The sequence below is a fragment of the Moschus berezovskii genome, chromosome X (assembly GCF_049115385.1).
Source record: "Moschus berezovskii isolate FMDL1 chromosome X, NW_MosBer_1.0, whole genome shotgun sequence".
Taxonomy (NCBI): domain Eukaryota; kingdom Metazoa; phylum Chordata; class Mammalia; order Artiodactyla; family Moschidae; genus Moschus; species Moschus berezovskii.
Genome location: NC_142488.1, coordinates 703,484 through 730,126, shown reverse-complemented (window position 1 = coordinate 730,126; position 26,643 = coordinate 703,484). Strand labels below are relative to the sequence as shown.

Here is a 26,643-nt window from a genome sequence, read left to right as displayed (position 1 = left end):
GAGGAGAGGGTGTGTCTACATGGGAGCAGGGCAGTGAGGAGAGGGTGTGTCGAGAGAGGGTGTGTCTACACTGGGTGAAGGGCCGTGAGGAGAGGGTGTGTCTACACTGGGTGCAGGGCCGTGGGGAGAGGGTGTGTCTACACTGGGATCAGGGCCGTGGGGAGAGGGTGTGTCTATACTGGGAGCAGGGCAGTGAGGAGAGGGTGTGTCGAGAGAGGGTGTGTCTACACTAGGTGAAGGGCCGTGAGGAGAGGGTGTGTCTACACTGGGTGCAGGGCCGTGGGGAGAGGGTGTGTCTACACTGGGATCTGGGCCGTGGGGAGAGGGTGTGTCTATACTGGGAGCAGGGCAGTGAGGAGAGGGTGTGTCGAGAGAGGGTGTGTCTACACTGGGTGAAGGGCCGTGAGGAGAGGGTGTGTCTACACTGGGTGCAGGGCCGTGGGGAGAGGGTGTGTCTACACTGGGAGCAGGGCAGTGAGGAGAGGGTGTGTCTACACTGGGAGCAAGGCCATGAGGAGAGGGTCTGTCTACACTGGGTGCAGGGACGTGAGGAGAGGATGTGTCTACACTGGGTTCTGGGCCGTGAGGAGAGGGTGTGTCTACACTGGGTGCAGGGCTGTTCTGAGAGGGTGGGTCTACACTGGGTGCAGGGCCGTGAGGAGAGGGTGTGTCTACACTGGGTGCAGGGCCGTGGGGAGAGGATGTGTCTACACTGGGAGCAGGGCCATGATGAGAGGGTGTGTCTTCACTGGGACCAGGGCAGTGAGGAGAGGGTGTGTCTACACTGGGAGCAGGGCCGTGGGGAGAGGGTGTGTCTACACTGGGTGCAGGGCCGTGAGGAGAGGGTGTGTCTACACTGTGAGCAGGGCCGTGAGGAGAGGGTGTGTCTAAACTGGGCGCAGGGCCGAGAGGGCAGGGTGTGTCTACACTTTGTGCAGTGCCGTGGGGAGAGGGTGTGTCTACACAGGGTGCAGGGCTGTGGGGAGAGGGTGTGTCTACACAGGGTGCAGGGCCGTGGGGCGAGGGTGTGTCTACACAGGGTGCAGGGCCGTGGGGAGAGGGTGTGTCTACACAGGGTGCAGGGCCGTGGGGAGAGGGTGTGTCTACACTGGGTGCAGGGTTCACCGGGACAGGGTGTGTCTATACTGGGTGTATAGCCGTGGTGAGAGGGTGTGTCTACACTGGGTGCAGGGCCGTGCGGAGTGGGTGTGTCTACACTGGGTACAGGACTGTGGGGAGAGGGTGTGTCTACACTTGGTGCAGGGCCGTGTGGAGAGGGTGTGTCTACACTGGGTGCAGGGCCGTGAGGAGAGGGTTTGTCTACACTGGGTGCAGGGCCATGGGGATAGTGTGTGTCTATACTGGGAGTAGGGCCGTGGGGAGAGGGTGTGTCTACACTGGGTGCAGGGCCGTGAGGAGAGGGTGTGTCTACACTGGGAGCAGGGCAGTGAGGAGAGGGTGTGTCTACACTGGGAGCAAGGCCGTGAGGAGAGGGTGTGTCTACACTGGGTGAAGGGCCGTGAGGAGAGGGTGTGTCTACACTGGGTTCTGGGCCGTGAGGAGATGGTGTGTCTACACTGGGTGCAGGGCCGTGAGGAGAGGGTCTGTCTTCACTGGGTTCAGGGCTGTGGGGAGAGGGTGTGTCTACACTTGGTGCAGGGCCGTGTGGAGAGGGTGTGTCTACACTTGGTGCAGGGCCGTGTGGAGAGGGTGTGTCTACACTTGGTGCAGGGCCGTGTGGAGAGGGTGTGTCTACACTGGGTGCAGGGCCATGGGGATAGTGTGTGTCTATACTGGGAGCAGGGCCGTGGGGAGAGGGTGTGTCTACACTGGGAGCAGGGCCGTGAGGAGAAGGTGTGTCTACTCTCGGTGCAGGGCCGTGGTGAGAGGGTGTGTCTACATTGGGTGCAGGGCCGTGAGGAGAGTGTCTGTCTACACTGGCTGCAGGGTCGTGGGGAGAGGGGGTGTCTACACTGGTTCAGGGCCGTGGTTAGAGGGTGTGTCTACACTGGGTGCATGGCCGTGGTTAGAGGGTGTGTCTACACTGGGATCAGGGCCGTGAGGAGAGGGTGTGTCTACACTGGGAGCAGGGCCGTGAGGAGAGGCTGTGTCTACACTGGGTTCAGGGCCGTGAGGACAGGGTGTGTCTACACTGGGTGCAGGGCCGTGGGGAGAGGGTGTGTCTACACTGGGTGCAGGTCCGTGTGGAGAGGGTGTGTCTACACTGGGTGCAGGCCGTGAGGAGAGGGTGTGTCTACACTGGGAGCAGGGCCGTGAGGACAGGGTGTGTCTACACTGGGTGCAGGGCCGTGGGGAGAGGGTGTGTCTATACTGGGAGCAGGGCCGTGAGGAGAGGGTGTGTCTACACTGGGAGCAGGGCCGTGAGGAGATGCTGTGTCTACACTGGGTGCAGGGCTGTGGTGAGAGGGTGTGTCTACACTGGGAGCAGGGCCGTGAGGAGAGGCTGTGTCTACACTGAGAGCAGGGCCGTGAGCAGAGGGTGTGTCTACACTGGGTGCAGGGCTGTGGTGAGAGGGTGTGTCTACACTTGGTGCAGGGCCGTGTGGAGAGGGTGTGTCTACACTGGGTGCAGGGCCGTGAGGAGAGGGTGTGTCTACACTGGGTGCAGGGCCATGGGGATAGTGTGTGTCTATACTGGGAGTAGGACCTTGGGGAGAGGGTGTGTCTACACTTGGTGCAGGGCCGTGAGGAGTGGGTGTGTCTACACTTGGTGCAGGGCCGTGAGGAGAGGGTGTGTCTACACTGGGAGCAGGGCCATGGGGAGAGGGTGTGTCTACACTTGGTGCAGGGCCGTGTGGAGAGGGTGTGTCTACACTGGGTGCAGGGCCATGGGGATAGTGTGTGTCTATACTGGGAGCAGGGCCGTGGGGAGAGGGTGTGTCTACACTGGGAGCAGGGCCGTGAGGAGAGGGTGTGTCTACACTGGGTGCAGGGCCGTGAGGAGAGGGTGTGTCTACACTGGGTGCAGGGCCGTGAGGAGAGGGTGTGTCTACACTGGGTGCAGGGCCGTGAGGAGAGGGTGTGTCTACACTGGGTGCAGGGCCGTGAGGAGAGGGTGTGTCTACACTGGGTGCAGGGCCGTGAGGAGAGGGTGTGTCTACACTGGGTGCAGGGCCGTTGGGAGAGGGTGTGTCTACACTGGGAGCAGGGCCGTGAGGAGAGGGTGTGTCTAAACTGGGAGCAGGGCCGTGAGGAGAGGGTCTGTCTACACTGGGTGCAGGGCTGTGGGGAGAGGGTGTGTCTACACTGGGTGCAGGGCCGTGAGGAGAGGGTGTGTGTCTACACTGGGTGCAGGGCCGTTGGGAGAGGGTGTGTCTACACTGGGTGCCGGGCCGTGAGGAGAGGGTGTGTCTACACTGGGAGCAGGGCCGTGGGGAGAGGGTGTGTCTACACTTGGTGCAGGGCCGTGAGGAGTGGGTGTGTCTACACTTGGTGCAGGGCCGTGAGGAGAGGGTGTGTCTACACTGGGAGCAGGGCCGTGGGGAGATGGTGTGTCTACACTGGTTGCAGGGCCTTTAGGAGAAGGTGTGTCTACACTTGGTGCAGGGCCGTGTGGAGAGGGTGTGTCTACACTGGGTTCAGGGCCGTGAGGAGAGCGTGTGTCTACACTGGGTGCAGGGCCATGGGGATAGTGTGTGTCTATACTGGGAGCAGGGCCGTGGGGAGAGGGTGTGTCTACACTGGGAGCAGGGCCGTGAGGAGAGCGTGTGTCTACACTGGGTGCAGGGCCATGGGGATAGTGTGTGTCTATACTGGGAGCAGGGCCGTGGTGAGAGGGTGTGTCTACACTGGGAGCAGGGCCATCAGGAGAGGGTGTGTCTACACTGGGTGCAGGGCCGTGAGGAGAGGGTGTGTCTACACTGGGAGCAGGGCCGTGAGGAGAGGGTGTGTCTACACTAGGTTCTGGGCCGTGAGGAGATGGTGTGTCTACACTGGGTGCAGGGCCGTAGGAGAGGGTCTGTCTTCACTGGGTTCAGGGCTGTGGGGAGAGGGTGTGTCTACACTTGGTGCAGGGCCGTGTGGAGAGGGTGTGTCTACACTTGGTGCAGGGCCGTGTGGAGAGGGTGTGTCTACACTGGGTGCAGGGCCATGGGGATAGTGTGTGTCTATACTGGGAGCAGGGCCGTGGGGAGAGGGTGTGTCTACACTGGGAGCAGGGCCGTGAGGAGAAGGTGTGTCTACTCTCGGTGCAGGGCCGTGGTGAGAGGGTGTGTCTACATTGGGTGCAGGGCCGTGAGGAGAGTGTCTGTCTACACTGGCTGCAGGGTCGTGGGGAGAGGGGGTGTCTACACTGGTTCAGGGCCGTGGTTAGAGGGTGTGTCTACACTGGGTGCATGGCCGTGGTTAGAGGGTGTGTCTACACTGGGATCAGGGCCGTGAGGAGAGGGTGTGTCTACACTGGGAGCAGGGCCGTGAGGAGAGGCTGTGTCTACACTGGGTTCAGGGCCGTGAGGACAGGGTGTGTCTACACTGGGTGCAGGGCCGTGGGGAGAGGGTGTGTCTACACTGGGTGCAGGTCCGTGTGGAGAGGGTGTGTCTACACTGGGTGCAGGCCGTGAGGAGAGGGTGTGTCTACACTGGGAGCAGGGCCGTGAGGACAGGGTGTGTCTACACTGGGTGCAGGGCCGTGGGGAGAGGGTGTGTCTATACTGGGAGCAGGGCCGTGAGGAGAGGGTGTGTCTACACTGGGAGCAGGCCCGTGAGGAGATGCTGTGTCTACACTGGGTGCAGGGCTGTGGTGAGAGGGTGTGTCTACACTGGGAGCAGGGCCGTGAGGAGAGGCTGTGTCTACACTGAGAGCAGGGCCGTGAGCAGAGGGTGTGTCTACACTGGGTGCAGGGCTGTGGTGAGAGGGTGTGTCTACACTTGGTGCAGGGCCGTGTGGAGAGGGTGTGTCTACACTGGGTGCAGGGCCGTGAGGAGAGGGTGTGTCTACACTGGGTGCAGGGCCATGGGGATAGTGTGTGTCTACACTGGGAGTAGGGCCTTGGGGAGAGGGTGTGTCTACACTTGGTGCAGGGCCGTGAGGAGTGGGTGTGTCTACACTTGGTGCAGGGCCGTGAGGAGAGGGTGTGTCTACACTGGGAGCAGGGCCATGGGGAGAGGGTGTGTCTACACTTGGTGCAGGGCCGTGTGGAGAGGGTGTGTCTACCCTGGGTGCAGGGCCATGGGGATAGTGTGTGTCTATACTGGGTGCAGGGCTGTGGTGAGAGGGTGTGTCTACACTTGGTGCAGGGCCGTGTGGAGAGGGTGTGTCTACACTGGGTGCAGGGCCGTGAGGAGAGGGTGTGTCTACACTGGGTGCAGGGCCATGGGGATAGTGTGTGTCTATACTGGGAGTAGGGCCTTGGGGAGAGGGTGTGTCTACACTTGGTGCAGGGCCGTGAGGAGTGGGTGTGTCTACACTTGGTGCAGGGCCGTGAGGAGAGGGTGTGTCTACACTGGGAGCAGGGCCATGGGGAGAGGGTGTGTCTACACTTGGTGCAGGGCCGTGTGGAGAGGGTGTGTCTACACTGGGTGCAGGGCCATGGGGATAGTGTGTGTCTATACTGGGAGCAGGGCCGTGGGGAGAGGGTGTGTCTACACTGGGAGCAGGGCCGTGAGGAGAGGGTGTGTCTACACTGGGTGCAGGGCCATGGGGATAGTGTGTGTCTATACTGGGAGCAGGGCCGTGGGGAGAGGGTGTGTCTACACTGGGTGCAGGGCCGTGTGGAGAGGGTGTGTCTACACTGGGTTCAGGGCCGTGAGGAGAGGGTGTGTCTACACCGGGTGCAGGGCCATGGGGATAGTGTGTGTCTATACTGGGAGCAGGGCCGTGAGGAGAGGGTGTGTCTACACTGGGAGCAGGGCCGTGAGGAGAGGGTGTGTCTACACTGGGAGCAGGGCCGTGGGGAGAGGGTGTGTCTACACTGGGTGCAGGGCCGTGTGGAGAGGGTGTGTCTACACTGGGTTCAGGGCCGTGAGGAGAGGGTGTGTCTACACCGGGTGCAGGGCCATGGGGATAGTGTGTGTCTATACTGGGAGCAGGGCCGTGAGGAGAGGGTGTGTCTACACTGGGAGCAGGGCCGTGGGGAGAGGGTGTGTCTACACTGGGAGCAGGGCCGTGAGGAGAGGGTGTGTCTACACTGGGTGCAGGGCCGTGTGGAGAGGGTGTGTCTACACTGGGTTCAGGGCCGTGAGGAGAGGGTGTGTCTACACCGGGTGCAGGGCCATGGGGATAGTGTGTGTCTATACTGGGTTCAGGGCCGTGAGGAGAGGGTGTGTCTACACTGGGAGCAGGGCCATGGGGATAGTGTGTGTCTATACTGGGAGCAGGGCTGTGGTGAGAGGGTGTGTCTACACTGGGAGCAGGGCCGTCAGGAGAGGGTGTGTCTACACTGGGTGCAGGGCCGTGAGGAGAGGGTGTGTCTACACTGGGTCTAGCTGGACTTGGAGGAGAGAGCTCTCATGTAAAATGCATCATCCTGTGGGTTTGGAGCCGGGCAGGCCTGTGTATACTGGGTCCAGGTGGACTTGGAAGTGTGTGCTTTCGTCTAAAGTGGTTCCCTGTGGACGTGTAGTCGTGGAGTCTTGCTTGTCCCCACGGACCTCCTTTGGTTTGGAGCCGAGAAGAATTCTGTACACTGGGTCTAGGCAGACAGGATTCGGACCGCTCACCTGTGTCTACACTGGGGCCCCTGTGGGGTTGGAGCAGAGCATCCTTTTCCTCTACACTGCGTCCAGCTGGACTTGGAATATAGGGGTCTTGGCTGTGCCCCCGGGCCCCCTGTCCGGTTGGAGCCGAGGAGCTTTGTCTACACTGCGTCCAGGCAGACAGGGCTCGGCGGCTCCCCTGTGTCTCCACCGGGTCCAGGTGGCCTCGGCGCCCATCTGGATTTCCCGCGACGCCCACCCATTCCGCGCCCCCCAGGTCTTCCCGTGGGGTCTGGGGGCTGCCTGCCGGGCTCCCTGAGCCTCAGTGCCCTGCTGGAGAGTGCACTCACCCGTCTCTGGATGTCCAGCTCGTACTGGAACTCCCTGTTGGACCGTGTGTGTCGTGTCCTGGGCTTTTCCCAGCGGATGAGGCAGTGGGTCTCGTTGCAGTGGACGGTGATGTTGTCGGGAGGGTTGTACCGCTCTGTAACGAGAGCCCCGGAGACAGCTATGATGCGGACGCCTCCCCTAAACACGGCCGGGAGACCCGCTCCTGCCATCCCGACACTGCCGCCTTCACCAGGAGGAGGGAGCAGGCTCAGAGACTGGAATGATTCATCTAAAAGCCACGGGCTGCCGGCTGTCACCAGGAGCCAGCAGACAGACGTGGCAGCGGGTGTTCTTTCAGACGCTCCGAAAGGGACCAAGATTTCTGGCCTCCAGAACCCTGGGCCAATACACTTCCGTTCTTTTAAGCCAGTCTGTGGTCATTTGTTAGAGCATCTCTGGGCATCGCAATGCAGATGCCTACACAAATTTTGTCGCGTCTGACTAAGCAGTGGTTTTAAATTCTGGGTGAGTGTTCTCACCTATTTCCTTTAACAGCAAAACCGAGTCGAAGAACTGGATCGCTATTTCTTGGCTGGTGCCGTTAACCAGGAAGTAACTGTACGACGTTAATCCCGAGAGGTCTCGGAGGTGACATCCCACGTGCGTCCCCGAGTCCTTCAGGTAACGAGGACATTCCCTCTCGATTCTTTTCCTGGGAGATCCCCAAACGTGCAGAGAACCGTCAGGGCAGCTTTCACTCCTGCACAGCATGTCTCGGGGTTGCCTACGTGAGGTCGACACTTACTTTGATCGGATGTACAGAAAATACTGGACGTCGTCGGGAGCTGCCCGGCCCTTGGCCCAGCTGCAGTTCATGAAATTCGCGTTGTAGATAACACAGGAGAAGTTTCGGGCAGCTGTGCCCTCCCTACCTGGGAAGGGACAGAAACAAAAAATAAAGTTTAAACGGGAATGGACCTGATGGCTTCAAGGTTCAAAGAAGAATCAATACCAGTCCTTCTCAGACTCTTCCCAAAAAACAGAAGAGAAAACAGTTGACAAAACTGTATTGTCCACTTGAAAGTCCCTAGGAGAAAAGAAATGAAATTAAAGGATGCTTTCTCCTTGGAAGGAAAGCTACCACCAACCTAGACAGCATATTAAAAAGCAGAGACGTTACTTTGGCGACAGAGGTCCGTGTAGTCAAAGCTATGGTTTTTCCAGTGGTCACGTATGCGTGTGAGAGCTGGACTATAAAGAAAGCTGAGTGCTGAAGAATGGATGCTTTTGAACTGTGGTGCTGCAGAAGACTCTTGAGAGTCCCGTGGACCGCAAGGAGATCCAAGCAGTCCATCCTAAAGGAGATCAGTCCTGGGTGTTCATTGGAAGCACTGATGTTGAAGCTGAAACTCCAGTACTTTGGCCACCTGACGTGAACAGCCGACTCATTGGAAAAGACCCTGATGCTGGGAAAGGTTGAGGGCAGCAGGAGAAGGGGACGACAGAGGATGAGATGGTTGGATGGTGTCACCCACTCAATGGACCTGAGTTTGAGCAAGCTCCGGGAGTGGGTGATGGACGTGGAAGCCTGGCGTGCTGCAGTTCACGGGGGTCGCAAAGAGTCAGACACGGCTGAGTGACTGAACTGAATGAACGCAGAAGATCCCTGAAGGGTTCTCAGCACGAAAAAACCAACCAACCAACAAAAGCACACGCAACGGAACGCATGTGTGCACAGCCCGACCGTGGTCATCATTTCGGAAAGCACGCACACGTTGGAACAGCAACTGTGGGAACTCCCTGGCGGTCCGGTGGTTAGGGCTCCACACTCTCACCGCTGTGGGCCTGCGTTCAGTCCCTGGTCAGGGAAGTCAGATTCCACAAGCCGCAAAGGAACGGCCCAATCCAAGAACACCGAAATGACAAAGCCAAAAAGATCCTCCAAGGTGTACAACTGCTGTGTGTCAAATATATCTCCGTAAAGCTGGAAAATGTGCAATGGACTCTGAATGCTCGTGGGGAGCAGAAGGGTCACCGCCGTGTTTTCCCTACCTGGGTTAGTGTAGACCAGCATTTCTGAAAGCCGTCTGTGGTTGATATTTACTTCAACGGTGAGCGTGACTCCCCCGTGGAGAGAATAGTCCGAAAATGAGCACTGACAGTCATTCTTTTTGACCTGAAGAGATGCAACCAGCCAGTGGGTTAAGAACCTGTCAACTTTCCTATCGTCCTCACGCCGTTTGCTCCTACACTGAGTCCGGTTATGAAATTCACCTCCCTGCGTGAAATCTCGCCCAGGTACCTCCTTTGAGAAGAGGCCCACTAAGCAAGGTGCAGAAAGTCAGTGTTGAGAGCTCACCTTTTTAAGGAAAAAAAAAAATTATTTTTAATTGGACTATAATTGCTTTGGGCTTCTCAGTGGGAAAAGAATTTTACCTGCCATGCAGGTGGCGCAAGAGACATGGGTTCCATCCCTGGGTCGGAAAGATCCTCCGGAGGAGGGCATGGCAACCCACTTCAGTATTCTTGCCTGGAGAATCCCATGGACAGAGGAGCCTGGCGGGGCTACAGTCCATGGGATTGCAAAGAGTCAGACACGACTGAAGGGACATGCACATAATTGCTTTACAGGGTTCTGTTAGTTTCTGCTGCAATGAAGTGAATCAGCTAGAAGTATACCTATGTCCCTTCCCTCTGAACGCACCTAGAGCTCACCAGGGATCTTGTGAAAACGTACCGTCTGGTTACACAATTCCTGGTTGAGGTCTGGGAGCCTCCAGTTCTCACAAACTCGCAAGGGATGCAGGTTGGACTGTTCTTTGCGCCCTCATTGCTTCAAATTTTTTGGAACCTCACACTCCCCTGTACCATGCAGCCTGTGGGAATCTCAGTTCCCTGAGCAGGGACTGAACCCACAACCCCCTCCACTGGAAGCTCAAAGTCTTAACCAGCAGGGAAGTCCCCACACCCTCTTCCGTGGGACTGATTTTTCTTGTCTTATCTCACAGTCATCATTCTCTCACGAGCGCCACGTTTCCACTGTGTCCAAGTCAGTCTGTTTAGTTTATTTCCACCTAACAGGTGGAGCGAACGCTATTTGTTTCTCAGGATCAAGTCCAGCACGTGTGCCAACCGAGCAAAAGAACGTGGCTGCCCCAGGGAGTCAGCCTACTGAATGCATCCTGGACATGCGGGTCACGTCCCTGGAGCCCCTCGAACCACAACTTCCTCGATGTATATCCCCAAGTCGCTCTTGAGTTTTGGTCTCTCACGCTTGATTGAGAGCTCTGCAAAGAATAGCAAAGGCGCCCATCCAGTCTGCCTTGCTGCTGCTGGTCAGTCGCTCAGCCATGTCCGACCCTCTGCGACCCCGTGGACCACAGCCACGCCAGGCTTCCCTTGTCCTGCGCCATCTCCCGGAGTTTGCTCAAACTCATGCCCAGCGCACCTTACCTTTTTCTTGATCTGCCCCTTCTCCTTGTGAATCAGCACGCATTCCCCGTAGCTAGTGTTTTCCTTGCAGTCCCAGGTCAGCTTCGTCGTCTTTGGGTCAAACTTCACATTCAGACTGGAGTTTGGCGTCACGGTTGGAAGGTCTGGAAGACGGGACCTCAGGAATCAAGAAACTCCCCTTTTCCCAACTCCACACCCACTTCAGCGATTCGTCTCAGGTCTTGCGAGCAAACAGCGGCGTTGGTGTCAAGCACCTCTGTCAAATCCTCTTTGTTCCCTCCCGTCTGTCCCGTCTCTGCTCCCTGCCCCTTTCTCCAAGAGGAGATGTCTCTGCTGTTGTTGCTGTACAGTCAATAAGCCACGTCTGACTCTTTGCGACCCCCTGGACTGCAGCCCGCCAGGCTCCTCTGTCCGTGGGACTCTCCAGGCAAGAATTCTGGAGTGGGCTGCCATGTCCGTCTGCAGGGGGGTCTTCCCGACCCAGGGATGGAACCCGTGTGTCCTAGACACAGCCACAGGCATGGCTAGGCCTATAGGCACGCCAACAAAGCTCTGTCTACTAAAAGCTATGGTTTTTCCAGCAGTCATGTATGGATATGAGAGTTTAGACCACAGAGACAGCTGAGCTCTGAAGAATGGATGCTTTTGAACTGTGGTGTTCGAGAAGACTCTTGAGAGTCCCTTGGACTGCAAGGAGATCCAACCAGTCCATTCTAAAGGAAATCAGTCCTGGGTGTTCAGACAAGTCCATCCTAAAGGAAATTAGTCCTGAATATTCATTGGAAGGCCTGATGCTGAAGCTGAAGCTCCAATACTTTGGCCACCTGATGCAAGGAAGTGACTCATTGCAAAAGACCCTGATGCGGGGAGAGATTGAAGGCAGGAGGAGAAGTGGACGACAGAGGAGGAGATGGCTGGATGGCATCACCGTCTCCATGGACATGAGTTTGAGCAAGCTCCAGGAGCTGGTGATGGACAGGGAGGCCTGGCGTGGTGCAGTCCACGGGGTTGCACTGAGTCGGACGTGACTGAGCAACTGAACTGAACTGATAGGCACGTGTCCCACAAGCTGGGGTCAGGGAAACGGGGGAAGCAGAAGGAGGTAAGGCACACTCACACACTCACCCTGCCGCTCCAGGGTGAGGAGCCACGCGGAGTCAGCCACCGCAGACAGGATGGCGACCGTTGCCAGAAGACTCGTGGGGCCTCCCAGACGACGCAGAAGCTCTGCGGTGAGAGGAAAACCAGCCTTTGTGGGAGTCTTGATGTGGACACCAGTGATGTTTCCCCAGGGAGATGGGGGAAAAAAAAAAACACACAACAACACAGGACTCTCTCCAGGGTGATGGTCAGCACCAGCATGCTGAGCTGGCCAGCATCCTGGCTTACAGCGGTTAAGACTGCAGCCTCCCAAAGCAGGAGGGCCACGGTTTCAATCCCTGGTCGGTGTACAAAGATCTCCCATGGGACATGGTGCAGCCAAAAAATAAAGTTATTAACTAAAAAGACCATTTGAAAAAGGGTGCAAAGTGCATGGGCTTCCCAGGTGGCGCTGGTGATAAAGAATCTGCCTGCCAACACAGAAGACTTAGGAGAGGCTGGTTCGATCCCTTGGTTGGAAAGATTCCCCTGCAGGAGGGCATGGCAACCCACTCCAGTATTTTTGCACAGAGAATCCCATGGACGGAGGAGTCTGGCGGGCTACAGTCCATGGGGACCCAAAGAGTCAGACACGACTTAGCACACACAGAGTGCGTGATTCCGGTTCGCTGGCTTTCTGGAAAAGGTAAAGCTATAGGGGAGCACCGAAGAATTGATGCTTTCAAACTGAGGTACTGGAGAAGACTCTTGAGAGTCTGTTGGACTGCAAGGAGGTCCAACCAGTCCATCTTAGAGGAAATCAATCTTGAATATTCATTGGAAGGACTGAAGCTGAAGCTCCAATCCTTCAGCCACCTGATGCAAAGAACTGACTCCTTGGAAAAGACCCTGACGCTGGGAAAGATTGGGGGCGGGAGGAGAAGGGGACGACAGAGGATGAGATGGTTGGATGGCATCACCGACTCGATGGACGTTAGTGTGAGCAAGCTCCAGGAGACGGTGAAGGACAGGGAGGCCCGGCGTGCTGCCGTCCACGGGGTCTCAAAGAGTCAGACTGAGCGACTGAACAGCAATGGTGGAGACGGAAAACGCATGAGTGGTTGTCAGGGGTTACGAGAACAGCAGGGATAAGCAGGTCTCCACAGGAGACTTTTAGGGCAGTGGAAATATTCTGCTCTAACGATGGATACATGCCATCACACATTTGTCCAAACCCATAGAAGATTCAACGGCAAGTTCAGTTCAGTTCAGTCGCTCCGTCATGTCCGACTCTTTGCGACCCCGTGGACTGCAGCACGTCAGGCCTCCCTGTCCATCACCAGCTCCCGGAGTTTACCCAAACTCATGTCCATCAAGTCGGTGATGCCATCCAGCCATGTCATGCTCTGTCGTCCCCTTCTCCTCCTGCCCTCAATCCTTCCCGGCATCAGGGTCTTTTCCAGCGAGTCAGCTCTCCGCATCGGGTGGCCAAAGTGTTGGACAACAGCAAGAGTGCCCCCTAATGCAAATGACGACTCTGAGTCAAGAATATCGTGTGAGACTTGCTCCATCAATTGTGAGAGACGTTCCACACTGCTGCTCGGAGTCCATCATTGGGGAACTAACTGTAGGGGGAAGTGGGTACTCAGGAATTCCCAACACTTTCCAAACCTCATGTTTCTGCAAACCTACGCTCGCCCTAAGCAAATAAACACAAGTAACATTAAACAAAACATTTAGGGACTTTCCCGATGGTCCAGGGGTTAAGACGGTGAGCTTCCCACGCACGGGGCTCAGGTTCCGTCGCTGCTTGGGGAACTAAGATCTCACACGCCACACACCTCGGGCAAAAATATAAAAATTTTAAAAATTAAACTTAAAAAAAAAAAAACAAAACAACTACAAAGGTACCGTGCTCTATCCCCCACAAAGCCACACTCTACAGAAAACCCCCGATCATCCAGCTGGGTTTGGGGTGCCATCTGTGGACGTGCCCACCGCTTCCCCAGCGGTGTGTTTGGTTGTGTTTCCTGGCGGCTCAGATGGTGACGAGCCCACCTGCCAACGCAGGAGCCTCGGTTTCGATTCCTGGGCCTGGAAGATCCGCTGGAGGAGGGCGCGGCAACCTGCTCCAGTGTCCTCGCCTGCAGAATCCCTCCCACGGACAGAGGAGCCTGGCGGGGCGCAGTCCACGGGGCCACCACGGGGCCACCACGGGGCCCGGCCGATTCTGGCCGTGGTGCTTCCTTTCCGGCATCGCTGTCTCTGGCAATGCGCCTTTACGCTTGTCTGCAGTGCCAATCTCCGTTGGTCTCCAGCGGAGTTCTTGCAGACTCCCTCCTCATCTCTTCGCGCTCCTGGGAATCCCATCCTTTGAACTCCGTATCTTTTCCGCGAGGGTTCCCCCTGTCTGGCTCTATTTTACCGGGCACGGGTGTCTTTTCCATCACGTCCTTGGGTTTATGGAGTCTCCCGGCCTCAAGGTGGCTTCTGTCTCTTGGGGAGTTCCTTTCCCGGGGGTTGCCGTGACAAATGGCAAGGTTGGTTTGTTTGTTTCCCCTCCGATCTTTCTTCCTGCTTGCCTGTTTCCCTGCATCTCTCCCTTGTTTCTCCTCCCCTTCCTGCATCCCCGCATCTTTCCTGCCTCCTTCCGTCTTCCCTTCCTCCCGCTGGGCTTCACAGACCGTCTTCCACCTCTCCACTCGGCTGCAGCTCCGCTCGGCGACGAGGACCTCGCATCTCGGACGCACATCCAGTTCAGCACCTTCAGGCTCCAGTCCCCACCCAGGGGGCTTCGTCCACCCTCCCCTGAGGCTCTCGGACCCCCTGGCGGGACCCTCCCGCCCGCAGACCACCCGCCCGCCCGCGGCTCCCCTCTGGCGACACAGGCGTCCACACAGGGGGAGCCTCCTGGCTCCCGTGGGCATCTCCACCGGCAAAGACCCCCCCCCGGCCCTGCACCCCAGCTGCCCTGGCACGCCCTGCCCCCCGGGTCACGTCGTGGAGGCCCGTTCATGACGGTTGCAGTCTGCTGACCCCGCACGCGCTCCGGACCAACCCCTCCGCCTGCTGAGTCCCTCAGTCCTGTCTGACTCTCTGCGACCCCGTGGACTGCAGCCCGCCAGGCTCCTCTGTCCGTGGGGTTCTCCAGGCTGGAAGACTGGAGTGGGTTGCCATGCCCTCTTCCAGGGCATCTTCCCGACCCAGGGATCGAACCTACGGCGTTTCCTGCATCTTCTGCCTTGCAGGCAGATTTTTTTTTTAAACCGCTGAGCCGCCCGAGAAGCTCCCACCCCCCGTGACACCCCCAGCATCTCTGGTAACGAGTCCCCTGGGCCTCCTACGTTTAATCCTCTGCCGTTTCCACATACCCCGACTCCTCTGCCGCCTTCTCTTCTCAGACTCCTTCAGACCGTCTGCATTTTCAGCAGGTGCCCCCCGGCCGGATGCCCAGCATGGAGGACCACAAACACCCTCCCTCCTTAAGGACAGGGGCACCTGTCCGTCAGCACTCCTGGGGAGAAGCATCCAGCCTCAGATTCCTGCTCCGACTCCCTTCAACCCCGTTCCCCCCAGGGAACCTCATTTGCAATCACACAGCAGGGGGGAAAAAACAAAACAAAACCAAAGCACCCACCACACTGGTTCCAACTTTCCCACCTGACCGTCAGCTCCTGTTTCCCCAGCCCCAGGGACCCTCCCCCCGAGACCCTGGCCCACGCAGACTTCCGTCTTCCTCGGGGGTCTGCTGTCTGATCCCCACCCGTGGGGGAGGCTGTTTCCTGCAGTGGGGAGGGGGTGTGGTTGCCTGCCTGCGGCACACCCCGGAACCTCTCAGAGAGGACCTTTCTCAATCAATACACGCTCACGGCTCTTGATGCCTTGCCTGGATTTCCACATCTGCAATTTGCGAAATGTCTGCGGTCTGAGCTTTGCTTAACGGGAGACAAGGGGCATGGGCCGTGGGGGCAGGGCCGGGGGTGGGGAGAACCACACCCACCCCCTCGGTGAAGGCAGCACCTGTCTTATCAAGCTCCCTGAGTCCAGCTTTCTCCTCCGCGGGGCGTAGCATCGTACTGGCCTCCGGGGGGTGGTGCTGGGGATGGACATGCAGAGGGGGTACCCACGTGCCCCCCCACCAGACTCATCAACACCCTTCACCCCAACTTCCCCTCCAACTTCCTGTGCCCTGAACTCCTGCTGGCTTCCTGCTCATTGTGATGGAGCAAAAATCAGAAACTGCTGTAACCTTGACTTAAAAAAAAAAGAGTTCTCATATACCACAAAGGGACACAGAAATCCAGCCCCAAAACTGGCTCGCTTTAAATAATCAATTCATCGCAGACCCCGGCTCTTGGTCAAGGACTGTAAGGAAGTGTCCGAAGCAGACTCTGCAATGAGCGTGAAATAGTCAGGGCTCTGACGTATCATGGCGCTGGAGAAGGCTCTTGAGAGTCCCTTGACTGCAAGGAGAGACGACCAGTTCATCCTAAAGGAAATCAGTCCTGAATATTCATTGCAAGGACTGATGCTGAAGCTGAAGCTCCAATACTTTGGCCACCTGATGCGAAGAGCTGACTCATATGACAAGACCCGGATGCTGGGAAAGATTGAAGGCGGGAGGAGAAGGGGACGACAGAGGAAGAGATGGTTGGATGGCATCACCGACTCCATGCACATGAGTTTGAGCAAGCTCCAGGAGTTGGTGATGGACAGGGAGGCCTGGCGTGCTGCAGTCCCTGGGGTCAGAAAGAGTCAGACACGACCGATCGACCGAATAGAGACATGACGTATCTTATTCAGCCAATCCCTGGTTTAATTGTCACTCCCATCCTACGAGGCACTTCCAGGAGCCTCACAGAAGTGGTCAGAAGACCGAAATCCACAGAAATCTCATTGCTGTTTCACTTAATTTCGCCCTTTTTTTAAAAAAAAAAAAAAATTCAGGCTAAATTCACACGGGATGCAAGCCTGTGTGTGCAGTCTCTCGGTTGTGTCTGACTCTCTGTGACCCCATGGACTGCAGCCCGCCAGGTTCCTCTGTCTGTGGGGATTTTCCAGGCAAGGACACTGGAGTGGGTTGCAACTTCCTTCTCCAGGAGCTCTTCCCGAACCGGGGATGGAACCCCCGTCTCCTGCATCGGCAGACGGATTCTTTACCACCGAGCCACCCGGGAAGCCCCCTCGTGCAACTCACGACACTCAGCACGTCCGCAGAGCCTGGGTACAGAACCTTCCCGTTGCCCCGAGGGAGACCTGTCCCCGAGCTGTCAGCCTCTACCCGTCGTCCCCCAGCCCCTCCGACCACGCACCCACTTTCTGCCTCCATGGACTCCCCCGCGCCGCTTCGCTTCCTATAAATGGACTCGAGTCATCCTTTGTGTTTTCACTTCTTGCCTGCTTTCCCTTCTTGCTTTGGTGATCACCCGGCCGCGCTTTCTTTCCCCATTTAAAGGTTTCAGTTTTACAGCCGTGTTGGAGGGTACTGACACCATCTCTCAGATTCAGGACACACCCTGGGGAGGGGGCTGGGTAACCGGGAAGCCGGTCCAAGGGGGACCCTTGCACGAGCTTGCCCGTGGAGCTCACCGTGCTTTTAGGCGTGCCAGGGAGTGCGTGAGTGAAAGTCACTCAGCCGTGTCCGACGCTTTGTGACTCCATGGACTGTATGGGATTCTCCAGGCCAGAATACTGGAGTGGGTAGCCTTTCCCTTCTGCAGGGGAAACTTCCCAACCCGGGGATCGAACCCAGGTCTCCCGCATTGCGGGCAGATTGTTTACCAGCTGAGCCACCAGGGAAGCCCAAGAAGACTGGAGCGGGTAGCCTATCCCTTCTCCAGGGGATCTTCCTGACCCGGGAATCGAACCAGGGTCTCCTGCATGGCAGGCGGATTCTTTACCCACTGAGCCACACAAAATGCAATGCCAGCGCCCCCAGGCAGCACCTGTAACCCCGACAGGCCCCTATCACTGCAGCACACACAGCTCGCAAACCCAAGTCTCGTTCCCATCCCGACAGGCACGGGCTGGCCCGGGGAACTCCGAAATCTCCCACCCGACCCTGGCCAAGTCCCCGGGAGCTCATTCGGGCCTGAGAACGCAGCGCCCCCACGCCACCCCTCACCGGTCACGCTGTCTGCCTGGGTGCCAGGCATCCGAAAGGTTTTTCACTGCACACCTTCAGGTTCCTGGGGCTTCCCAGGTGGTGCGAACGTTCCGGAATTCGCCTGCCCCTGCAGGAGACCCAGGGTTGACCCCTGGGTCAGGAAGATCCCCTGGAGGAGGGCATGGCCACCCACTGCAGCATTCTTGCCTGGAGAATCCCCACGGACAGAGGAGCCTGGCGGGGCTACAGTCCAGGGGGTCACGAAGAGTCGGACACGACTGAAGTGACTTAGCAGCCAGCACAGCAGAGCATTTTCGTTCTGACCCACCTGGAGCACCCACCGTCAACGGCAGCAACAGAAGCTGGAAAATGACACTTTGGAGGCCCCCGGGGGTCAAGGGGGACCAGGTGACACCCCTCCCCACCGACACACCCCCCACGCTCGCGTCCGCCGACCTGCGCTCCCCATCGCTGTCCTGCGAGGCTGCCACGTCTGAGCGCCCCGATGCATCTGTTGCTCATCCGACAGCGACGGCCCGGGGACGGCACGACCTGCAGCTGTGTTCCTGTTTTCTCCCCCTCAATTCCCTCCCCTTGCCACGCCCGCCACCAGGAGGAACTGGGACAGGCCCGTCCTCTGGTCTCCGCACCCCTCCCATCACTTGCGTGGAAAAGGTCGTCTGCTCAGAGTTGGACCAAACGCTTCACCAGATCTTCTCAGGTCAGGGACCAGGTGGGTCTGGTCTCACTGACCATTTTAATTTACTTTATTTATTTGATGTCTTGACTGTGCTGTGGTTTTCTCCAGCTGTGGTACACAGGCTTCTGACTGCAGTGGCTTCTCTTGCGCCGCGTGAGCTCCAGGGCCCCCGGATTTCAGGAGTTGTGATGCATGGGCTTAGTTGCTCCAAGGAACATGGGATTTTTTTCCCCCAATCGGGGATCGAACCCCTCTCTGCTGCTCTGGCAGGAGGGTTCTTTACCACTGAACCCACCAGGGAAGCCCCTCAGGGACCATTTTCATCAGAGATGTGGAAAGGGTCGTCCTCCCAGGAACTGGACCGGGTGGTTCACTGAGTCTACTCCGATCAGGCACCACGTTGGTCCCCTTCTCTCAGTTCAGTTCAGTTCCGTCGCTCCGTCGTGTCCGACTCTCTGCGACCTCGTGGACCGCAGCTCGCCAGGCCTCCCCGTCCGTCACCAAGTCCCGGAGCTTGCTCAGACTCACGTCCATTGAGTCGGTGATGCCAATGCAGGGGACGTTAAGAGACACAAGTTTGATCTCTGTGTCAGGAACATCCCCTGGAGGAGGAAATGGCAACCCGCTCCAGTGTTCTTGCCTGGAGAATCCCACGGACAGAGGAGCCTGGCAGGCCACAGTCCATGGGGCCTCACAGACTCGGATACGACCGCAGCGACGTAGCACGCACGCCTCAACCGTGTATACCCGTCAACCTCAATTTCCCAGTTCGTCCCACCCCCGCCGTCCCCCCGTCAGAGCCCGAACGTCTGTGTCTCTCTTTCTGCTTTGCAAGGAAGAGCATCTCTGCCAGCTTTCTGATCTCTCATACACCTGTCGAGACGCGATACCTGTCTTTCTCTTTCTGACTCCCTTCAGCCTGTATGACAGTCACTCGGTCTGGTTTTCATTCTCTCTGCTTTTTTCCATCTTCATCGCCCTGGCATGTTCCCGGATTGTGGCCATGGCGAACGACAGGGAAGGAGATGACGCCTGGTCCTGGGTGGCAGCCAAGAGGCCTTCGGGACGGTGTGCAGAGAGGTTGGAAGACGGGGCGGAGGGCCTGGGGGACAGAGTCCTCCAGAGTGACCACCGACTTACAGGGGCTGCTGGCGAGTGGACGGTCCCTTTAACACGGCGCACAGCGTGTTTTCATTGTCACTGTCTCTATGCTTTTGAACTGTGGTGTTGGAGAAGACTCTTGAGAGTCCCTTGTACCGCAAGGAGATCCAACCAGTCCATTCTAGGGGAGATCGATCCTGGGTGTTCATTGGAGGGACTGATGCTGAAGCTGAAACTGCAATCCTTTGGCCACCTCATGCGACGAGTTGACTCACTGGAAAAGACTCTGATGCTGGGAAGGGTTGGGGGCGGGAGGAGAAGGGGACGACCGAGAATGAGATGGCTGGATGGCATCACCGACTCTGTGGACATGAGTTTGAGTGAACTGCGGGAGTTGGTGATGGACAGGGAGGCCTGGCGTGCTGTGATTCATGGGGTCGGACACGACTGAGCGACTGAACTGAACTGAACTGATTTGAGGCCTGGGTTTTTTTCTTTTTTCTCCCTCCGCCCCACAGAATACATTTTACCCTTTATTAAAGGTTAACTGTGAGATTCTGTAAAAAACTAGAAAAAGAACTGCCATACGACCCAGCAATCGCACTCCTGGGCATACACACCGAGGAAACCAGAATTGAAAGAGACACATGTACTCCAATGTTCATTGCAGCACTGTTTATAATAGCCAGGACATGGAAGCAACCTAGATGTCCATCTGCAGACGAATGGATAAGAAAGCTGTGGTACATATACACAATGGAATATTACGCAGCCATTAAAAAGAATACATTTGAATCAGTTCTAATGAGGTGGATGAAACTGGAGCCTATTATACAGAGTGGAGTAAGCCAGAAAGAAAAACACCACTACAGTATACTAACGCGTATATATGGAATTTAGAAAGATGGTAACGATAACCCTGTATATGAGACAGCAAAAGAGACCCACATGTATGGAACAGTCTTTGGGACTCTGTGGGAAAGGGCGAGGGTGGGATGATTTGGGAGAATGGCATTGAAACATGTATATTATCATATGTGAAATGAGTCGCCAGTCCAGCTTTGATGCATGAGACACAGTGCTCAGGGCTGGTATAATGGGATGACCCAGAGGGATGGGATGGGGAGGGAGGCGGGAGGGGGGTTCAAGATGGGGAACACATGTACACCCGGGGTGGATTCATGTCAGTGTATGGCAAAACCAATACAATAATGTAAAGTAATTAGCCTCCAACTAAAATAAATAAATTGACAATAAATAATTAAAATTGGGGATAGAAAAAAAAAACCACTACAATACTGTAAAGTACTTAGACTCCAATTAAAAAAAAAAAGACTTAGCAACTGAACAAAAACAACAACAAAAAATGGACATATTTCAATCTTTTGGATGCTATTGCAAACAGACTCGTTTTCTGAATCTCATTTTTTGGATGGTCCGCCACACTTGGGTGTTTGTGTCTGAATCTTATACCCTGCTGCCAGGCCAAATCTGGGTCTCAGTTCTAAGATTTTTTTTTTTTTGTTAGTGGAGTCTCGTCAAGATTTTCTATATATAACAGTCATCTGCAGATGGATATAGTTCTACTTCTCTTTTCTGATCTGCATGTTAAAAAAATTTGTTTTTTCGTTGAAGTAGAGTCCACATACAGGGTTGTGTCAGTTTAAGGTGTACAGCAGAGTGATTGACTTACACATGCGTGTATAGGCGTGCAAGCATGCCAAGTTGCTCAGTCGTGTCCAACTCCTTGCGACCCCATGGACTGCAGCCCGCCAGGCTCCTCTGTCCCTGGGATTCTCCAGCAAGAACACTGGAGTGGGTTGCCATGCCCTCCTCCAGGGGGTCTTCCCAACCCAGGGATCGAACCTGAGTGTCTTATGTCTCCTGCATTGGAGGGCGGGTTCTTTACCGCTAAAGTACCTGGGAAGCACAGGGTACTATGCTCAAAACTTTGTAATAACCTATAATGGAAAAGAATCTAAAAAGGAAGATACATATGTGAATCCGAACGAAAGTATAGTACCCTGTACTAAAAACAGCAGATCCTTGTTGGTTGTGGCACAGTTTTCAAAATAATAAAATTTTAATCCGTTGTCTATGTTTAAACTTGCTCACATTCTAATACATCTTTTGTCTAACTGGGCTTGGCTCCCGCTCCACACCCCGTAGGGCACGGGACTCCCCACATCACAGACACGTCCAGCCCCGGCTGTCGGCAGTGCTGAGGCTAAGGAACCCCGAGCAGGCAGGAGAGAGTCTGTCGTCTAACCATCTGTCAGTCTCTTTGTCTGTCCGTCTCTACTCTCTAAGATTAGCGTAATTACGCCATCATTTCCCTATGATGTAGCATGGATATGTGCATATCTACGCAGCCGTCCATCCATTGACCAGTCCACCCACCCACCCACCCACCCATCCATCCACATATGCACCTATGGCCGTGGTTCACAGACTGGGAGGGCTTTACCCTCCGAGGGGACATATGACAACGTCTGGAGACATTCTGGCCGTGGCAGCGATGGGGGCAGGGGCTGCCCCTGAGGTGCGGTGGCGGGGGAGCCCAGGGACACTCCTCCACACCCCACACAGGGCCCAGGACGCCCCCCATCAGAGATTCGTTTGGCCCCAGATGCCAGGCGGCTGAGGCTGACCAGCTCGACGCAGGCACTTGGTGACAGCCTCTCTTTGCCCTTTCTGCTGACACCAGCTCCTCCCCACCCCCTCATCCGCCAGAATCCCACTTTTCCGCCCTCCCAGACTCTCCTCCGGGTCAGAGAAGCAAAGGAGTCATGGGGAGGAAGGGGTCAGCGCCTCTTCCAGAGAAAAATGGAGCTGTGGTGGGCAGCAGGATCTCAGTGAGCCAGCGTTCCGGGGGAGGGTGGAGCCCACGAAGTTATAACATCCATTTTCCCAGAAAAGAAACCAGATACTAAGACACACATTTCCAAACAACCTCACAGTTTCTCAACTTCCTGATGGGCTGAGCCGGGCCTCACAGTGAAGGCGGGGGCGGGGGGGAGGTGAGAGCTGGCTTCACTTCCTCCCAAACTCCAGGACAAAGATCTTCATGCAGCAGGAAGGCTGCGCTGCTGTTTTTTTTTTTTTTTCTTTCTTTTTTTAAGTTTCATTTTATTTATTATTATTATTGGCCATACAAGAGGACTGCGAGATATTAGTCCCCTGACCAGGAATCAAACCCAGAACCTCCCCTCAAGTGCAAGCTCGCAGTCTTAATGTGTCTTTGAGTGTTTTTTAATTGGACTATGAAAGTGCAGTGAAAATATTAGGTGCTCAGTCGTGTCTGACTCTCTGCGACTCCGTGGACTGGAGCCCCCTGCCACTCTCCTCTGTCCACGGGATTCTCCAGGCAAGAACACTGGAGCGGGTTGCCGTGCGCTCCTCCAGGGCATCTTCCTGACCCAGGGATGGAACCCAGGTCTGCTGCATTGCAGGCAGAATCTTTACCATCTGAGCCACCAGGAAAGCCCTAAGTTGGCAAGCATAAGGTTTTCTCTTTTTAAGTCTGTGAGGCTCTTTCTGATTTTATAAATAAATGTATTTGCATCATTTTGTTTTAGATTCCACATATAAGTGACAGCATATGATATTTGTCTTTCTCTGACTTAGTTCACTGAGTATGATAACCTCTAGGTCCATCCCTGTTGCTGCAAACGGCAGTATTCCATTCTTTCTTATGGCTGAGGAGTATTCCCAGGTGGCTCAGTGGTAAAGACTCTGCCTGCCAATGCGGGAGAGTCAAGTTCGATCCCTGGGTTGGGAAGATCCCCTGGAGAAGGGACTGACAGCCCACTCGAGTATTGTGGCCTGGAGAATCCCATGGACAGAGGCGCCTGGAGGGCTACAGTCCTTGCGGTTGCAGAGTCGGACACGACTGAGCTGCTAAACGACAATTCGGAAGCAACCTTGGAGTCCATCGACTGATGGGTAGATACAGGTGATGTGGTCCATGTATACAACAGAGTGTTACTCAGCCGTGAAAAAGAACGAAATAACGCCATTAGCAGCAATACGGATGTAACCAGATGATTGCACTAGTGGAATAAGTCAGACAGGAAAACACAAATATCTTACGATATAGCTTATATGTGGAATAAAAAAAAAGAGAGACACACAAATGAACTCATCTGCAAAGCAGAAACAGACTCACAGACACACACAACAGACTTGTGGTTGGCCAAGGGCTGATAAACTGGGAATCTGGAATTAACAGATACACACTGCTATATGCAAAATAAATAAAACACCAGGGCCTACTGTACAGCACAGGGAACCATGCTCAATACCTTACATAAAATATACAGAAGCAATGACCTGCTGCACAGCACAGGGAACCATATTAAAATCTTGTAACAAGGTTTAAGTAAAGTCACTCTGTCATGTCCAACTGTTAGCAACCCCGTGGACTGTAGCCCACCAGGTTCCTCCTTCCATGGGATTCTCTAGGCAACAGTACTGGAGTGGGTTGCCATTTCCTTCTCCAGGACATCTTCCCAACCCAGGGATCAACCTGGGTCTCCCACATTGCAGGCAGACTCTTCACCGTGTGAGCCACCAGGGAAGTCTATAATGGAAAATAATCTGGAATGAGGATTCTCCAGGCAAGAACACTGGAGTGGGTTGCCATTGCCTTCTCCAGGGGATCTTCCCGACTCAGGGATCGAACCCGGGTCTCCCGCATTGGAGGCAGACGCTTTAACCTCTGAGCCACCGGGGAAGCCCCTATATATATACATATATATAATGTTTAAAGTCAGAAGACATAAGTAAGATCTACTCTTAAATATTTAACACTCAGGCCTTCCCTGGTGGCTCAGTGGTAAAGAAGCCTCCTGCCAAAGCAGGGGACATGGTCAGCATTCATCAACGGAGGAACAGATAAAGAAGACGCAGTCCATACACAGAATGGAATATTACTCAGCCATGAAAAAGAATGGCGTGATGCTGCTTTGTAGCTACAGAGGTGGGCCTAGAGCTGATCACGCGAAGGGAGGTAAGTCAAAGACAGACATCACAGGACATCACTTGGATGTGAAGTCCAAAATACGACACAAACGGACTCATCTCTGAAACAGACTCACAGACATACAGAACAGATCTGCAGATGCAAGTGGGGGGCGGGGGATGGGGTGAATGACAAGATCGGGATGGTCGTATACACAGCACAGTGACCTCTATTCAATATCTCATATGGCGGTGGTGGTCGAGCTAGCTGCTCAGTCGCGTCTGACTCTTTGTGACCCCGTGGACTGTAGCCCGCCAGGCTCCTCTGTCCGTGGGATTCTCCAGCCAAGCACACTGGAGTGGGTCGCCTATCCCTTCTCCAGGGGATCTTCCCCAACCCAGGGATCGAACCAGGTCTCCTGCATCGCAGGCAGATTCCTTAGCGACTGAACTACAAAGGAAGCACAAGTATCTTATAGAAAACATGGGAAGGCAAGGATTTACCCTGTAACACGGGGAAAGACGTTCATATCTCGTCATAACCTATGATGGAAAACAACTTGAAAAAAAATACATTATCTATAGAAAGCTGAAGGTCAGTAGACATAAGTAAGAACCATTCTTAGAAAGGGAAGAGTTGGGACTTCCCTGGAGGTCCAGTGGCTAAAACGCTGAGCTCCCAGTGCAGGGGGCCTGGGTTCGATCCCTGGTTCAGCGGACTAGACCCCACATGTAGCAACTAAAGATCAAAGAGCCTGCCTGCCACAACTAAGGCTTGGCGAGGCCAAATAAACAAATACTGCAGAAATAAAAAACACGTGAGACTCTAGCTTCCTCACCTTCTGCCCTAGTTTGCAGAAAGAACTGAAAAAGCCTTCAGAGATATTAAAGATGACATAAAGACATTACAGAAAACACGGCAAGCCACCCAGAGGGTAAGACAGAGTCAGACATCCCCTGGAGCAAACGTTGGGCCGAAGAAAGGCCGGGGAGGACTCACAGAACAGTGTCCACGGCCTAACTTGTGCTGAGAACCCCTCTGGACACATAGTCAGAAATCCCCAAACCACGGCAGGTCCCTGGAGGTCCAGGGGTTACGATTCTTGCACTTCCACCACAGTATGGGGGCACAGGTTCAGTCCCTGGTTGGGGAACTAAGATCCCACAGGCTGCAAAGTGACCAAAAAAAAAAAAAAGACAAAAAGCAATCCCCAAACAAACCCCTGCTGCGACCCGCACCTTCAATGATAGCTGATGGAGAAAACGTGACCTCCTTGGGGCTTCCCTGGTGGCTCAGTGGTAAAGAATCCAGCTGCCAATGCAGGAGACACTGCTTCACTCCCTGGTTCAGGGGAAAAAAAAACAAAAACCCTCATTCCGTGAACCCCAATGAAGCCCGCGCACCCCAACAAAGAGGTTGCACCTCACCCAACCACCCCAGCCTGCTCGCCTCAACTAGAGAGAAGTCCAGCGTCAGCAAGGAAGAGCCAGCCTCAGCCAAACACACACACACAAATAAAATGATTGAATGCACAATGCAGCCTCCTTACCTGCAGCTCCTGGAGACGCGGAGGCCAGGACTTGGTCTCGCGCTGGACGATCTCTGCACGGGAGCCTCGTGGGCACGGCCACCTCTGAGCTGCACCCCCCGGGGAGGCATTCCTGGCCCAGCATCTGTCACCCCGGGGTCTCCCGGGGGTTAGACCGCGCATGTCGCATCTCGGCGTCCTCCGTCTCCCCAGCGCCCTGCACCCAGGCTGCCCACTTTCACTTTCACTTTCTGTCCATGGAGTCCAGCTCTCCTGGAGGAAGAAATGGCCCCAACCCCCAGTATGCCCGCCCGGAACTCCGCCACGGCCAGAGGAGCCCGGCGGGGCGCAGTCCAGCGGGGTGCGGGGGTCACAAAGACCTGGACGCGGAGAAGCATGCCCGCGCGGGGTTTGCGAGGACCGCTGCTGACCCCTAGTGACCGGAACTCCCAGATTCCGCCACTGGAAGGACTGATGCTGAAGCTGCAATACCCTGGCCACCTGATGCCAAGAGCTGACTCACTGGAAAAGACCCTGGTTCTGGGAAAGATTGAGGGCAGGAGGAGACGGGGATGACAGAGGACGAGATGGCTGGATGGCATCACCCACTCCATGGACACGAGTTTGAGCAAGCTCCGGGAGTTGGTAATGGACACGGAGGCCTGGCGTGCTGCAGTCCATGGGCTCGCAGAGAGTCAGACACGACTGAGCAACGGAACAGAAACAAT

At 55.6% G+C, this 26,643-nt stretch overlaps 1 protein-coding gene across 7 annotated transcripts in view; it reads right to left on the bottom strand.

Moving 5' to 3' along the window:
• The window catches only part of CSF2RA (colony stimulating factor 2 receptor subunit alpha), a 50,052-nt gene extending 23,800 nt beyond the window's left edge, over positions 1-26,252 (bottom strand). The window contains exons 1-8 of one of the 7 annotated variants that reach the window (XM_088833528.1): positions 25,937-26,252; positions 25,626-25,728; positions 11,563-11,664; positions 10,438-10,580; positions 9,037-9,160; positions 7,790-7,916; positions 7,524-7,696; positions 7,005-7,138 (exon numbers count right to left, since the gene is read on the bottom strand). In XM_088833528.1, coding sequence (XP_088689654.1) covers positions 7,005-7,138; positions 7,524-7,696; positions 7,790-7,916; positions 9,037-9,160; positions 10,438-10,580; positions 11,563-11,664; positions 25,626-25,728; positions 25,937-26,098 — 1,068 coding nt within the window. In that variant the 5' untranslated portion in view covers positions 26,099-26,252. Of the gene's footprint in view, positions 1-7,004; positions 7,139-7,523; positions 7,697-7,789; positions 7,917-9,036; positions 9,161-10,437; positions 10,581-11,562; positions 11,665-12,874; positions 13,494-13,575; positions 14,313-15,537; positions 16,425-18,079; positions 18,229-25,625; positions 25,729-25,936 lie in introns of those variants that run through there. The other 6 variants (XM_088833525.1, XM_055438584.2, XM_055438587.2 and 3 more) reach the window with 6 other exon arrangements.
• Positions 26,253-26,643: the final 391 nt, after the last annotated feature.